This window comes from Electrona antarctica (assembly GCF_951216825.1).
Source record: "Electrona antarctica genome assembly, contig: scaffold_716, whole genome shotgun sequence".
Taxonomy (NCBI): domain Eukaryota; kingdom Metazoa; phylum Chordata; class Actinopteri; order Myctophiformes; family Myctophidae; genus Electrona; species Electrona antarctica.
In genome coordinates this window covers 18,416-31,571 of record NW_027638197.1, presented here as the reverse complement: position 1 = coordinate 31,571, position 13,156 = coordinate 18,416, and the positions used below count along the sequence as shown (strand labels likewise).

General features: G+C 47.6%; 1 protein-coding gene across 1 annotated transcript; it reads left to right on the top strand.

The window, feature by feature from the left end:
- Positions 1-1,161: 1,161 nt before the first annotated feature.
- On the top strand, positions 1,162-12,658 carry LOC306918315 (tripartite motif-containing protein 16-like; the record flags this gene model as incomplete). Its single annotated transcript, XM_079531206.1, has 3 exons — positions 1,162-1,411; positions 10,956-11,819; positions 11,961-12,658. 3 exons carry the CDS (start codon positions 1,162-1,164, stop codon positions 12,521-12,523), a joined length of 1,677 nt encoding a protein of 558 aa, XP_079387332.1. The 3' UTR covers positions 12,524-12,658.
- Between the last annotated feature and the right edge of the window lie 498 nt (positions 12,659-13,156).

Sequence of the window (13,156 nt, the reverse complement as noted above, 5' to 3'; positions counted from 1 at the left end):
GGAGTGAGTGTGGAACTATAGTGGTCCTCTGGAGTGAGTGTGGAACTATAGTGGTCCCCTGGAGTGAGTGTGGAACTATAGTGGCCCTCTGGAGTGAGTGTGGAACTATAGTGGCCCTCTGGAGTGAGTGTGGAACTATAGTGGCCCTCTGGAGTGAGTGTGGAACTATAGTGGCCCTCTGGAGTGAGTGTGGAACTATAGTGGCCCTCTGGAGTGAGTGTGGAACTATAGTGGCCCTCTGGAGTGAGTGTGGAACTATAGTGGCCCCCTGGAGTGAGTGTGGAACTATAGTGGCCCTCTAGAGTGAGTGTGGAACTATAGTGGCCCTCTGGAGTGAGTGTGGAACTATAGTGGCCCTCTGGAGTGAGTGTGGAACTATAGTGGCCCTCTGGAGTGAGTGTGGAACTATAGTGGCCCTCTGGAGTGAGTGTGGAACTATAGTGGCCCTCTGGAGTGAGTGTGGAACTATAGTGGCCCCCTGGAGTGAGTGTGGAACTATAGTGGCCCTCTAGAGTGAGTGTGGAACTATAGTGGCCCTCTGGAGTGAGTGTGGAACTATAGTGGCCCCTCTGGAGTGAGTGTGGAACTATAGTGGCCCTCTAGAGTGAGTGTGGAACTATAGTGGCCCTCTGGAGTGAGTGTGGAACTATAGTGGCCCTCTGGAGTGAGTGTGGAACTATAGTGGCCACCTGGAGTGAGTGTGGAACTATAGTGGCTATAATTATTAGTATAATTAGTGACTGACTGACGGGAAATGGATGTTTTCATAGTACATGCGACCTGGGCGGTCACAACAATAAAAATGTACCTGAACACAAGCTCAATATAAGGTTGAATCATAATGATTTAATCTCATGTACGTGCTGTACTCAAGGTATTAAAGTTGAACCTTGAACCTCAGCAGAGAGTCAGCAGATTCCTGCCAAGCCTTTTCTTATCAGCCCAATAAATTACATGGGACACGGTTCCGCGTGGCTTTGTCCATATGAACCAATCAGAAAGGGGCTCTCGTCTCATGTGACCTCTCTGGAGCCAACCAGAAAGGATCTCTCACCTCACGTTATCTCTGACGACATTTAACCAACCTGAACTCAATCTGTTAGTCAGTCAGTCAGTCAGTCAGTCAGTCAGACAGTCAGACAGTCAGACAGTCGTACTAAAATGGCGCAGCAGGGAGCTGGAGTGGATCATGAACAGTTGTGTTGTTCTATCTGTCTGGATCTACTGAAGGATCCAGTGACTGTCCCCTGTGGACACAGCTACTGCAGGAGGTGTATCGAGAGATACTGGAACCAGGACGATCAGAGAGGGAGATACAGCTGTCCTCAATGCAGACACGCCTTCATCCCAAGACCTGTTCTGAAGAAAAACACCATGTTGGCTGAGGTGGTGGAGAGCCTGAAGAAGACAGGTGAGACCTTTAAAGGTGTAATGAAACGGAAATGGTGGACATTTTATTTTGAAGTTTCAAACGGTTTCAAGTTGAAACACCGGTCTGAAGTTTCTGAACCAATCAGAGCGTCGCATCCCTTCAGGTGATGGGACGGTAGCTAGGGACTGTTGCTATGCTATACGCAGCAGCGTGGTGTGTGTTTGTTTACAAATCAAATAGACGGCCAACTGTACCAGTTTACTGTTATTTGGCTTATTTCTACCCTATAATGTTTTCAGATACATATTTTAGCGTGATGATTAAGTTGAAACCGAGTAATACACTGTCTGGATTTTATCTGGAATGGGAATAAGAACGGAGGATTTCTGTAATCAATAGCAGCTGTGCTGCACGGATGCGCACATATGGAGAGGATACGGGTGAGCTTCATTTTTATTGGCTTTTATCGATGTTGGCCTCGACACGTCATCACGCAGCACGTTTTCGTTTTCAGGAAGTAATAAAAAAAATATTTTTATGGACTTTTGATATAAAAACACAAAAAAATGAGAATTTTCCCATTTTTTTGGCATGCATTGTTAGGTATGCTCATATGATGACAACGGAGATGGTCTAAAAGTGTGAAAAACGTATTTTTCATTTCACTACACCTTTAAGTTCTCTTGTAAAAACAGCTCCCTGTCTGTCAGATATACATTTACTGAACCCATAAAGACATGAAACGTCGACAAAAATGTACAGTGGTGGAAAGTAACTAAGTACATTTACTTCTTTGTCTCGAGCGCTGCATGGGTCACATGACCAGTGCTGTTTTCGGCTCCCTCATTGGCTTCTCTCTCTCTCTCTCTCTCTCTCTCTCTCTCTCTCTCTCTCTCTCTCTCTACTCCAATAACGTTGGCCAATCAGGACTGTATGATAAAGTGTCATGTCCATATATGGAGTCCCAATGCCAGCCATGTCAACTATATGGAGTAGAAAACAGGAGATATGACATGTGAATTATCACTGTGTCCCAGAAGGTCTGGACTTTACCCAGAACTAAACAATAAACACACCACGTGTACGGCTGTTACCATGACTAATTTAACTAAACAATAACCACACCACATGTACGGCTGTCACCATTACTAATTTAACTAAACAATAACCACACCACGTGTACGGCTGTCACCATTACACATTTAAGTTGACGGTTAATTGAGTACCACAGACAAAAAACTGTCTAAGTCCAAATTGTATTCTGACCCCTCCACGAAAAGGCCTCGTTGTCCTGAACCCTTATCTATCATTTATACATTATGGACACATAGTGTGGACTGTTTTTAGTCTGTGGCATCCAATTGTTTTATTTTTATTGAACTTTGAACATTACAATTTGTATTTTACTTTTAGACTTCGTAATCACAAATTGCACAGAAATATGACAAATAACTTAAATATACAAAGAAATCTCTGACACATTTAATCATGATTCATATTTGTATATTTTTTCTTTCCCAAAGAAATGTACAAAATAGCGTGTTGTGAGCTTGTAGATCTGCTATTTATTTCTGCTATTTTTGAAAAGTTGCACGATTATGCAAAAATAATTGTGATGCATGCGGGAGGGGCTAGCCCACAGCGTGAGGGAGGGGCTAACCCACAGAGTGAGGGAGGGGCTAGCCCACAGGGTGAGGGAGGGGCTAGCCCACAGCGTGAGGGAGGGGCTAGCAGCGTGAGGGAGGGGCTAGCCCACAGCGTGAGGGAGGGGCTAGCCCACAGCGTGAGGGAGGGGCTAGCCCACAGGGTGTGGGAGGGGCTAGCCCAAAGCCCAAAAGTTGACATTATACAGAATGTACCAGTTCAAGTTTTCAAATGTATAAAAAAAATTTTTGTTGAAATGAGCAGATCTACAAGCTCACAATGCGTCTCATCAATGAGCAGATCTACAAGCTCACAATGAGCAGATCTACAAGCTCACAATGCGTCTCATCAATGAGCAGATCTACAAGCTCACAATGAGCAGATCTACAAGCTCACAATGCGTCTCATCAATGAGCAGATCTACAAGCTCACAATGAGCAGATCTACAAGCTCACAATGCGTCTCATCAATGAGCAGATCTACAAGCTCACAATGCGTCTCATCAATGAGCAGATCTACAAGCTCACAATGAGCAGATCTACAAGCTCACAATGCGTCTCATCAATGAGCAGATCTACAAGCTCACAATGAGCAGATCTACAAGCTCACAATGCGTCTCATCAATGAGCAGATCTACAAGCTCACAATGAGCAGATCTACAAGCTCACAATGCGTCTCATCAATGAGCAGATCTACAAGCTCACAATGCGTCTCATCAATGAGCAGATCTACAAGCTCACAATGCGTCTCATCAATGAGCAGATCTACAAGCTCACAATGAGCAGATCTACAAGCTCACACTGCGTCTCATCAATGAGCAGATCTACAAGCTCACAATGTGTCTCATCGCCACGCATTGTATACACAGTATGTTGTATACAGCGCTGATGTGGTTAATGTATGTTTGGTAATAATAATCATTGTATACACAGTATGTTGTATACAGCGCTGATGTGGTTAATGTATGTTTGGTAATAATAATCATTGTATACACAGTATGTTGTATACAGCGCTGATGTGGTTAATGTATGTTTGGTAATAATAATCATTGTATACACAGTATGTTGTATACAGCGCTGATGTGGTTAATGTATGTTTTGTAATAATAATCAAAATCTACAAAGTAGAAAATGCACCATTAATCGGCAGCATCATCGGAATCGTCCATAAAAAAGCCATATCGGTATCGGAACGCTTTCATAATAAGACAGATTATTTAACCCATTCAGGCCTGACCTCGAAATTTAAAAAAAAATCTTCTAAATCCTCCAGTTTTCTGAAATAAATATTTTCACGATCTTTCAAAAATAGCAGATCTACAAGCTCGTAGCGCGCCACTCGGTGGCGCGCTACGAGCTTGTAGATCTGCTATTTTTCAATAGCTAAATTATAACATAATGTTTAAAACACAACCCCCAAAATGGGTTAATCGTTTTTCACCGGCAAAAATAATTAAAAAATAATTCTACATTTAATTTGTGTTCTCTTGTGAAAACAGACACTACTCAGACTATAGTATAGGCTGTTTATTGATTGATTGAATACTTTATTAACAGGGGCCAATAAGCCCCTATAGGCTTGTTTCCATTGTGGTCCTCTGTATAATATCGGAATCGGTCACAATCGGTATCGGCAGATATGACCCTGCAAATAATCGGAGATCGGATATCGGTCATAATTACGTAATCGTGCACCACTAATAGTAACTAAAGTTATCAAATTAAATGTAGTAAATGTCTCTGAGATGTAGTGCAGCCGAAGTTAAAGTATTGGCAATTGGAATTACTCAAGTAAAGTACAAATACCTCAAAATGGTACTTAAGTACAGTACTTAAGTACATTTACAGTACTTTAGTAAATGTACTTAGTTAATGTCCAGCTCTGCATGTCTCTGTCTCTGTCTCTGTCCTCCTGTCCTCCTGTCTCTGTCCTCCTGTCCTCCTGTCTCTGTCCTCCTGTCCTCCTGTCTCTGTCTCTGTCTCTGTCTTTGTCCTCCTGTCCTCCTGTCTCTGTCCTCCTGTCCTCCTGTCCTCCTGTCTCTGTCCTCCTGTCTCTGTCCTCCTGTCTCTGTCTCTGTCCTCCTGTCCTCCTGTCTCTGTCCTCCTGTCTCTGTCCTCCTATCCTCCTGTCTCTGTCCTCATGTCTCTGTCCTCCTGTCTCTGTCTCTGTCCTCCTGTCTCTGTCCTCCTATCCTCCTGTCTCTGTCCTCCTGTCCTCCTGTCTCTGTCCTCCTGTCCTCCTGTCTCTGTCCTCCTGTCCTCCTGTCTCTGTCCTCCTGTCTCTGTCCTCCTGTCCTCCTGTCTCTGTCCTCCTGTCTCTGTCCTCCTGTCTCTGTCCTCCTGTCCTCCTGTCTCTGTCCTCCTGTCTCTGTCCTCCTGTCCTCCTGTCTCTGTCCTCCTGTCCTCCTGTCCTCCTGTCTCTGTCCTCCTGTCGCTGTCCTCCTGTCTCTGTCCTCTTGTCTCTGTCCTCCTATCCTCCTGTCTCTGTCCTCCTGTCCTCCTGTCTCTGTCCTCCTGTCCTCCTGTCTCTGTCCTCCTGTCTCTGTCCTCCTGTCCTCCTGTCTCTGTCCTCCTGTCTCTGTCCTCCTGTCCTCCTGTCTCTGTCCTCCTGTCTCTGTCCTCCTGTCTCTGTCCTCCTGTCTCTGTCCTCCTGTCTCTGTCCTCCTATCCTCCTGTCTCTGTCCTCCTGTCCTCCTGTCTCTGTCCTCCTATCCTCCTGTCTCTGTCCTCATGTCTCTGTCCTCCTGTCTCTGTCCTCCTGTCTCTGTCCTCCTGTCCTCCTGTCTCTGTCCTCCTGTCTCTGTCGTCCTGTCCTCCTGTCTCTGTCCTCCTGTCCTCCTGTCTCTGTCGTCCTGTCCTCCTGTCTCTGTCCTCCTGTCTCTGTCCTCCTGTCTCTGTCCTCCTGTCCTCCTGTATCTGTCCTCCTGTATCTGTCCTCCTGTCCTCCTGTCCTCTTGTCTCTGTCCTCCTATCCTCCTGTCTCTGTCCTCCTGTCCTCCTGTCCTCCTGTCTCTGTCCTCCTGTCCTCCTGTATCTGTCCTCCTGTCCTCCTGTATCTGTCCTCCTGTCCTCCTGTCCTCTTGTCTCTGTCCTCCTATCCTCCTGTCTCTGTCCTCCTGTCCTCCTATCCTCCTGTCTCTGTCCTCCTGTCCTCCTGTCCTCCTGTCTCTGTCCTCCTGTCCTCCTGTCTCTGTCCTCCTGTCTCTGTCCTCCTGTCTCTGTCCTCCTATCCTCCTGTCTCTGTCCTCCTGTCCTCCTGTCTCTGTCCTCCTGTCCTCCTGTCTCTGTCCTCCTGTCTCTGTCCTCCTGTCCTCCTGTCTCTGTCCTCCTGTCCTCCTGTCTCTGTCCTCCTGTCTCTGTCCTCCTGTCTCTGTCCTCCTGTCTCTGTCCTCCTGTCTCTGTCCTCCTGTCCTCCTGTCTCTGTCCTCCTGTCTCTGTCCTCCTGTCTCTGGCCTGACCTCGAAATTAATTCTTCTAAATCCTCCAGTTTTCTGAAATAAATATTTTCACGATCTTTCAAAAATAGCAGATCTACAAGCTCGTAGCGCGCCACTCGGTGGCGCGCTACGAGCTTGTAGATCTGCTATTTTTCAATAGCTAAATTATAACATAATGTTTAAAACACAACCCCCAAAATGGGTTCATCGTTTTTCACCGGCAAAAATAATTAAAAAATAATTCTACATTTAATTTGTGTTCTCGTCTCATTCAGTTGTGAAAACAGACACTTAGACTAGAGTATAGGCTGTTTATTGATTGATTGAATACTTTATCAACAGGCTTTGGGCCAATAAGCCCCTATAGAGCCTATAGGCTTGTTTCCATTGCGGTCCTCTGTATAATATCGGAATCGGTCACAATCGGTATCGGCAGATATGACCCTGCAAATAATCGGAGATCGGATATCGGTCATAATTACGTAATCGTGCACCACTAATAGTAACTAAAGTTATCAAATTAAATGTAGTAAATGTCTCTGAGATGTAGTGCAGCCGAAGTTAAAGTATTGGCAATTGGAATTACTCAAGTAAAGTACAAATACCTCAAAATGGTACTTAAGTACAGTACTTAAGTACATTTACAGTACTTTAGTAAATGTACTTAGTTAATGTCCAGCTCTGCATGTCTCTGTCTCTGTCTCTGTCCTCCTGTCCTCCTGTCTCTGTCCTCCTGTCCTCCTGTCTCTGTCCTCCTGTCCTCCTGTCTCTGTCTCTGTCTCTGTCTTTGTCCTCCTGTCCTCCTGTCTCTGTCCTCCTGTCTCTGTCTCTGTCCTCCTGTCTCTGTCCTCCTGTCTCTGTCCTCCTGTCTCTGTCCTCATGTCTCTGTCCTCCTGTCTCTGTCCTCCTGTCCTCCTGTCTCTGTCCTCCTGTCTCTGTCCTCCTGTCTCTGTCCTCCTGTCTCTGTCCTCCTGTCCTCCTGTCTCTGTCCTCCTGTCTCTGTCCTCCTGTCTCTGTCTCTGTCCTCCTGTCCTCCTGTCCTCCTGTCTCTGTCCTCCTGTCTCTGTCCTCCTGTCTCTGTCTCTGTCCTCCTGTCCTCCTGTCTCTGTCCTCCTGTCTCTGTCCTCCTATCCTCCTGTCTCTGTCCTCATGTCTCTGTCCTCCTGTCTCTGTCTCTGTCCTCCTGTCTCTGTCCTCCTATCCTCCTGTCTCTGTCCTCCTGTCCTCCTGTCTCTGTCCTCCTGTCCTCCTGTCTCTGTCCTCCTGTCCTCCTGTCTCTGTCCTCCTGTCTCTGTCCTCCTGTCCTCCTGTCTCTGTCCTCCTGTCTCTGTCCTCCTGTCTCTGTCCTCCTGTCCTCCTGTCTCTGTCCTCCTGTCTCTGTCCTCCTGTCCTCCTGTCTCTGTCCTCCTGTCCTCCTGTCCTCCTGTCTCTGTCCTCCTGTCGCTGTCCTCCTGTCTCTGTCCTCTTGTCTCTGTCCTCCTATCCTCCTGTCTCTGTCCTCCTGTCCTCCTGTCTCTGTCCTCCTGTCCTCCTGTCTCTGTCCTCCTGTCTCTGTCCTCCTGTCCTCCTGTCCTCCTGTCTCTGTCCTCCTGTCTCTGTCCTCCTGTCCTCCTGTCTCTGTCCTCCTGTCTCTGTCCTCCTGTCTCTGTCCTCCTGTCTCTGTCCTCCTATCCTCCTGTCTCTGTCCTCCTGTCCTCCTGTCTCTGTCCTCCTATCCTCCTGTCTCTGTCCTCATGTCTCTGTCCTCCTGTCTCTGTCCTCCTGTCTCTGTCCTCCTGTCCTCCTGTCTCTGTCCTCCTGTCTCTGTCGTCCTGTCCTCCTGTCTCTGTCCTCCTGTCCTCCTGTCTCTGTCGTCCTGTCCTCCTGTCTCTGTCCTCCTGTCTCTGTCCTCCTGTCTCTGTCCTCCTGTCCTCCTGTATCTGTCCTCCTGTATCTGTCCTCCTGTCCTCCTGTCCTCTTGTCTCTGTCCTCCTATCCTCCTGTCTCTGTCCTCCTGTCCTCCTGTCCTCCTGTCTCTGTCCTCCTGTCCTCCTGTATCTGTCCTCCTGTCCTCCTGTATCTGTCCTCCTGTCCTCCTGTCCTCTTGTCTCTGTCCTCCTATCCTCCTGTCTCTGTCCTCCTGTCCTCCTATCCTCCTGTCTCTGTCCTCCTGTCCTCCTGTCCTCCTGTCTCTGTCCTCCTGTCCTCCTGTCTCTGTCCTCCTGTCTCTGTCCTCCTGTCTCTGTCCTCCTATCCTCCTGTCTCTGTCCTCCTGTCCTCCTGTCTCTGTCCTCCTGTCCTCCTGTCTCTGTCCTCCTGTCTCTGTCCTCCTGTCCTCCTGTCTCTGTCCTCCTGTCCTCCTGTCTCTGTCCTCCTGTCTCTGTCCTCCTGTCTCTGTCCTCCTGTCTCTGTCCTCCTATCCTCCTGTCTCTGTCCTCCTGTCCTCCTGTCTCTGTCCTCCTGTCCTCCTGTCTCTGTCCTCCTGTCTCTGTCCTCCTGTCCTCCTGTCTCTGTCCTCCTGTCCTCCTGTCTCTGTCCTCCTGTCTCTGTCCTCCTGTCTCTGTCCTCCTGTCTCTGTCCTCCTGTCTCTGTCCTCCTGTCCTCCTGTCTCTGTCCTCCTGTCTCTGTCCTCCTGTCTCTGGCCTGACCTCGAAATTAATTCTTCTAAATCCTCCAGTTTTCTGAAATAAATATTTTCACGATCTTTCAAAAATAGCAGATCTACAAGCTCGTAGCGCGCCACTCGGTGGCGCGCTACGAGCTTGTAGATCTGCTATTTTTCAATAGCTAAATTATAACATAATGTTTAAAACACAACCCCCAAAATGGGTTCATCGTTTTTCACCGGCAAAAATAATTAAAAAATAATTCTACATTTAATTTGTGTTCTCGTCTCATTCAGTTGTGAAAACAGACACTTAGACTAGAGTATAGGCTGTTTATTGATTGATTGAATACTTTATCAACAGGCTTTGGGCCAATAAGCCCCTATAGAGCCTATAGGCTTGTTTCCATTGCGGTCCTCTGTATAATATCGGAATCGGTCACAATCGGTATCGGCAGATATGACCCTGCAAATAATCGGAGATCGGATATCGGTCATAATTACGTAATCGTGCACCACTAATAGTAACTAAAGTTATCAAATTAAATGTAGTAAATGTCTCTGAGATGTAGTGCAGCCGAAGTAAAAGTATTGGCAATTGGAATTACTCAAGTAAAGTACAAATACCTCAAAATGGTAGTTAAGTACAGTACTTAAGTACATTTACAGTACTTTAGTAAATGTACTTAGTTAATGTCCAGCTCTGCATGTCTCTGTCTCTGTCCTCCTGTCTCTGTCCTCCTGTCCTCCTGTCTCTGTCCTCCTGTCCTCCTGTATCTGTCCTCCTGTCCTCCTGTCTCTGTCCTCCTGTCTCTGTCCTCCTGTCTCTGTCCTCCTGTCCTCCTGTCTCTGTCCTCCTGTCTCTGTCCTCCTGTCTCTGTCCTCCTGTCCTCCTGTCTCTGTCCTCCTATCCTCCTGTCTCTGTCCTCCTGTCTCTGTCCTCCTGTCTCTGTCCTCCTGTCTCTGTCCTCCTGTCCTCCTGTCTCTGTCCTCCTGTCCTCCTGTCTCTGTCCTCCTGTCTCTGTCCTCCTGTCTCTGTCCTCCTGTCCTCCTGTCTCTGTCCTCCTGTCCTCCTGTCTCTGTCTCTGTCCTCCTGTCCTCCTGTCTCTGTCCTCCTGTCTCTGTCTCTGTCTCTGTCCTCCTGTCTCTGTCCTCCTGTCTCTGTCTCTGTCTCTGTCTCTGTCCTCCTGTCCTCCTGTCCTCCTGTCTCTGTCTCTGTCCTCCTGTCTCTGTCCTCCTGTCCTCCTGTCTCTGTCCTCCTGTCTCTGTCCTCCTGTCCTCCTGTCTCTGTCCTCCTGTCTCTGTCCTCCTGTCCTCCTGTCTCTGTCCTCCTGTCCTCCTGTCTCTGTCCTCCTGTCTCTGTCCTCCTGTCTCTGTCCTCATGTCTCTGTCCTCCTGTCCTCCTGTCTCTGTCCTCCTGTCTCTGTCCTCCTGTCCTCCTGTCTCTGTCCTCCTGCATGTCTCTGCATGTCTCTCCCCTGCATCCTCACTGAGGATATGTCTCTCCACTGCATCCTCACTGAGGACATGTCTCTCCACTGCATCCTCACTGAGGACATGTCTCTCCACTGCATCCTCACTGAGGACATGTCTCTCCACTGCATCCTCACTGAGGACATGTCTCTCCACTGCATCCTCACTGAGGACATGTCTCTCCACTGCATCCTCACTGAGGACATGTCTCTCCACTGCATCCTCACTGAGGACATGTCTCTCCACTGCATCCTCACTGAGGACATGTCTCTAACCTGCATCCTTTTGACACCGTTGCTCTGTGCTCTGTGTAGCTATGATGGCTACACAGTAATAATAATAATTTACTTTTTTTGTATTAATATGAGGGTACAGGCACATAGACAAATGAAATATATATATTTGTATCATATTGATAAATAAAGGCTGTATCAATCTATCAACAGGACTCCAAGCTGCTCCTCCTGATCACTGCTACGCTGGACCTGGAGATGTGGCCTGTGATGTCTGCACTGGGAGGAGACTGAAAGCTGTGAAGACTTGTCTTCAGTGTCTGGTCTCTTACTGTGACACTCACCTCCAGCCTCACTATCAGTCTCCTGCCTTTAAGAGACACCAGCTGGTCCAAGCCTCCGGAGAGCTTCAGGAGAACATCTGCTCTCGTCACAACGAGGTGAGGAAGCTTTTCTGTCGCACCGATCAGCAGTGTATCTGTTATCTGTGCTCCGTGGACGAACACAAAGGTCACGATACGACCTCGGCCGCAGCAGAACGGGCCGAGAGACAGAAAGAGGTCGATAAGAGTCAGCAGAACATCCAGCAGAGAATCCAGGAGAGAGAGAAAGACGTGAAGGGGCTTCACCAGGAGGTGGAGTCCATCAAGCACCGTGCCGACAGAGCAGTGGAGGACAGCGACGCCATCTTTACTGAGCTCATCTCTTCCATGGAGAGAAGACGATCTGAGGTGAGGCAGCTGATCCGAGACCAGCAGGAACGTCAAGTGAGTCGTGCTGAAGAACTGAGGAGGCGTGCGGGGCAGGAGGTCACTGAACTGAGGAGGAGACATGCTGAGCTGGAGCAGCTCTCACTCACAGAGGATCACATCCGTTTTCTACAGCGTTACACCTCCTCCCTCTCAACCACCAGTGAATCTACACACCCAGCCAGCAGCCATGTCCGTCCTCTGAGACACTTTGAAGATGTGACTGTGGCCGTGTCCAAGATGAGGGACAGACTGGAGGACATTCTCACAGAGGAAGGGACAAACGTCTCAGAGGCAGTGAACAGGGTGGATGTTTCACTCAGGGACAGTTTATTGCACGACGCAGACCACGCAGTTGCGCAGAGCCCCGAGGCCCACCCTCCACGGCCCACCCTCCGCCCCCCCGCCTCAGCTTTGCTGGGAGCCCCCAGATTGGTAAATCCGCCACTGGTTTCACTGTCAACACCAGCAGAACCCAAGACCAGAGCTGAGTTCTTACAGTATTCACGTCCGATCACACTGGATCCAAACACAGCTCATCACTTCCTGTCTCTGTCTAAAGGGAACAGAAAAGTAACAATGATGGACAATCAATCACATCCTGATCACCCAGAGAGGTTCACTGGACGGCGTCAGGTTCTGAGTAGAGAGGCTCTGAGTGGACGCTGGTACTCTGAGGTAGAGTGGAGTGGAGTCTGTGTTATAGCAGTCTCACATACAGATATCAGCAGAACAGGGTCTCGTTATGAATGTGCATTTGGATCCAATGATAAATCGTGGTCTTTAGAGTGTACAGAACAAGGTTATACTTTCATACACAGAGGCATTCAGACTCCCATCCCAGGCCGTGTGTCCTCCAGAGTAGGAGTGTACCTGGACCACAGTGCAGGTACTCTGTCCTTCTACGGTGTGTCTGACGACACCATGACGGTCCTTCACACAGTCCACACCACGTTCACACACAACCTCCATGTTGGATTTGAGCTTTATGGTTATGGATCCACTGCTGAGTTGTTGTGTGAGCTCAACTAGATCACACTGTTGTTTTGTCTCTCGTGTCATCAGATCAGAATCGTTGCTTCATTATTGTATAGTTTTTCTTCTCAGCCTGCTCTGTGAGCTTGTAGATCAGCTATTTATTTCCTATGTGTCGTATGATGAAGTGTATAGGGGCTTGAAGGGGTTAATAATCTAATTTAACCCATTAAGACCTGAGACCAGATTCTACTAAATGTCTTCTAAATCCTAACAGTTTTCTGATGAAAAAAAAGAGAAACAATATTATTCAAAGATTTGCGACACATTATCATGATTTAATAAAAAAATAGCAGATCTACAAGCTCATAGCGCGGCACCGAGTGCCGCGCTATGAGCTTGTAGGTCTGCTATTTTCAGTTTGAAACCAAGCATAACTTATATCTTTTAGTTCCACTAGTCACTTCCTAACATTTTAGTCTAGTTTTTATCTGTTGAGAAGATTGACAACATATTTAGTCTTAGTTTTAGTCATTATTGCTTAGTTTTTATCTAGTTTTCCTCAGTGAAAAGTCGACGAACATTTTTCGTCATAGTTTTAGTCGACAAAATCAACACTAGTGTATAATAGACAGTGTGTGTATATATTAGATCTGGAGAACGCGAGGAGTTGTGCTTGTAGATCTGCTA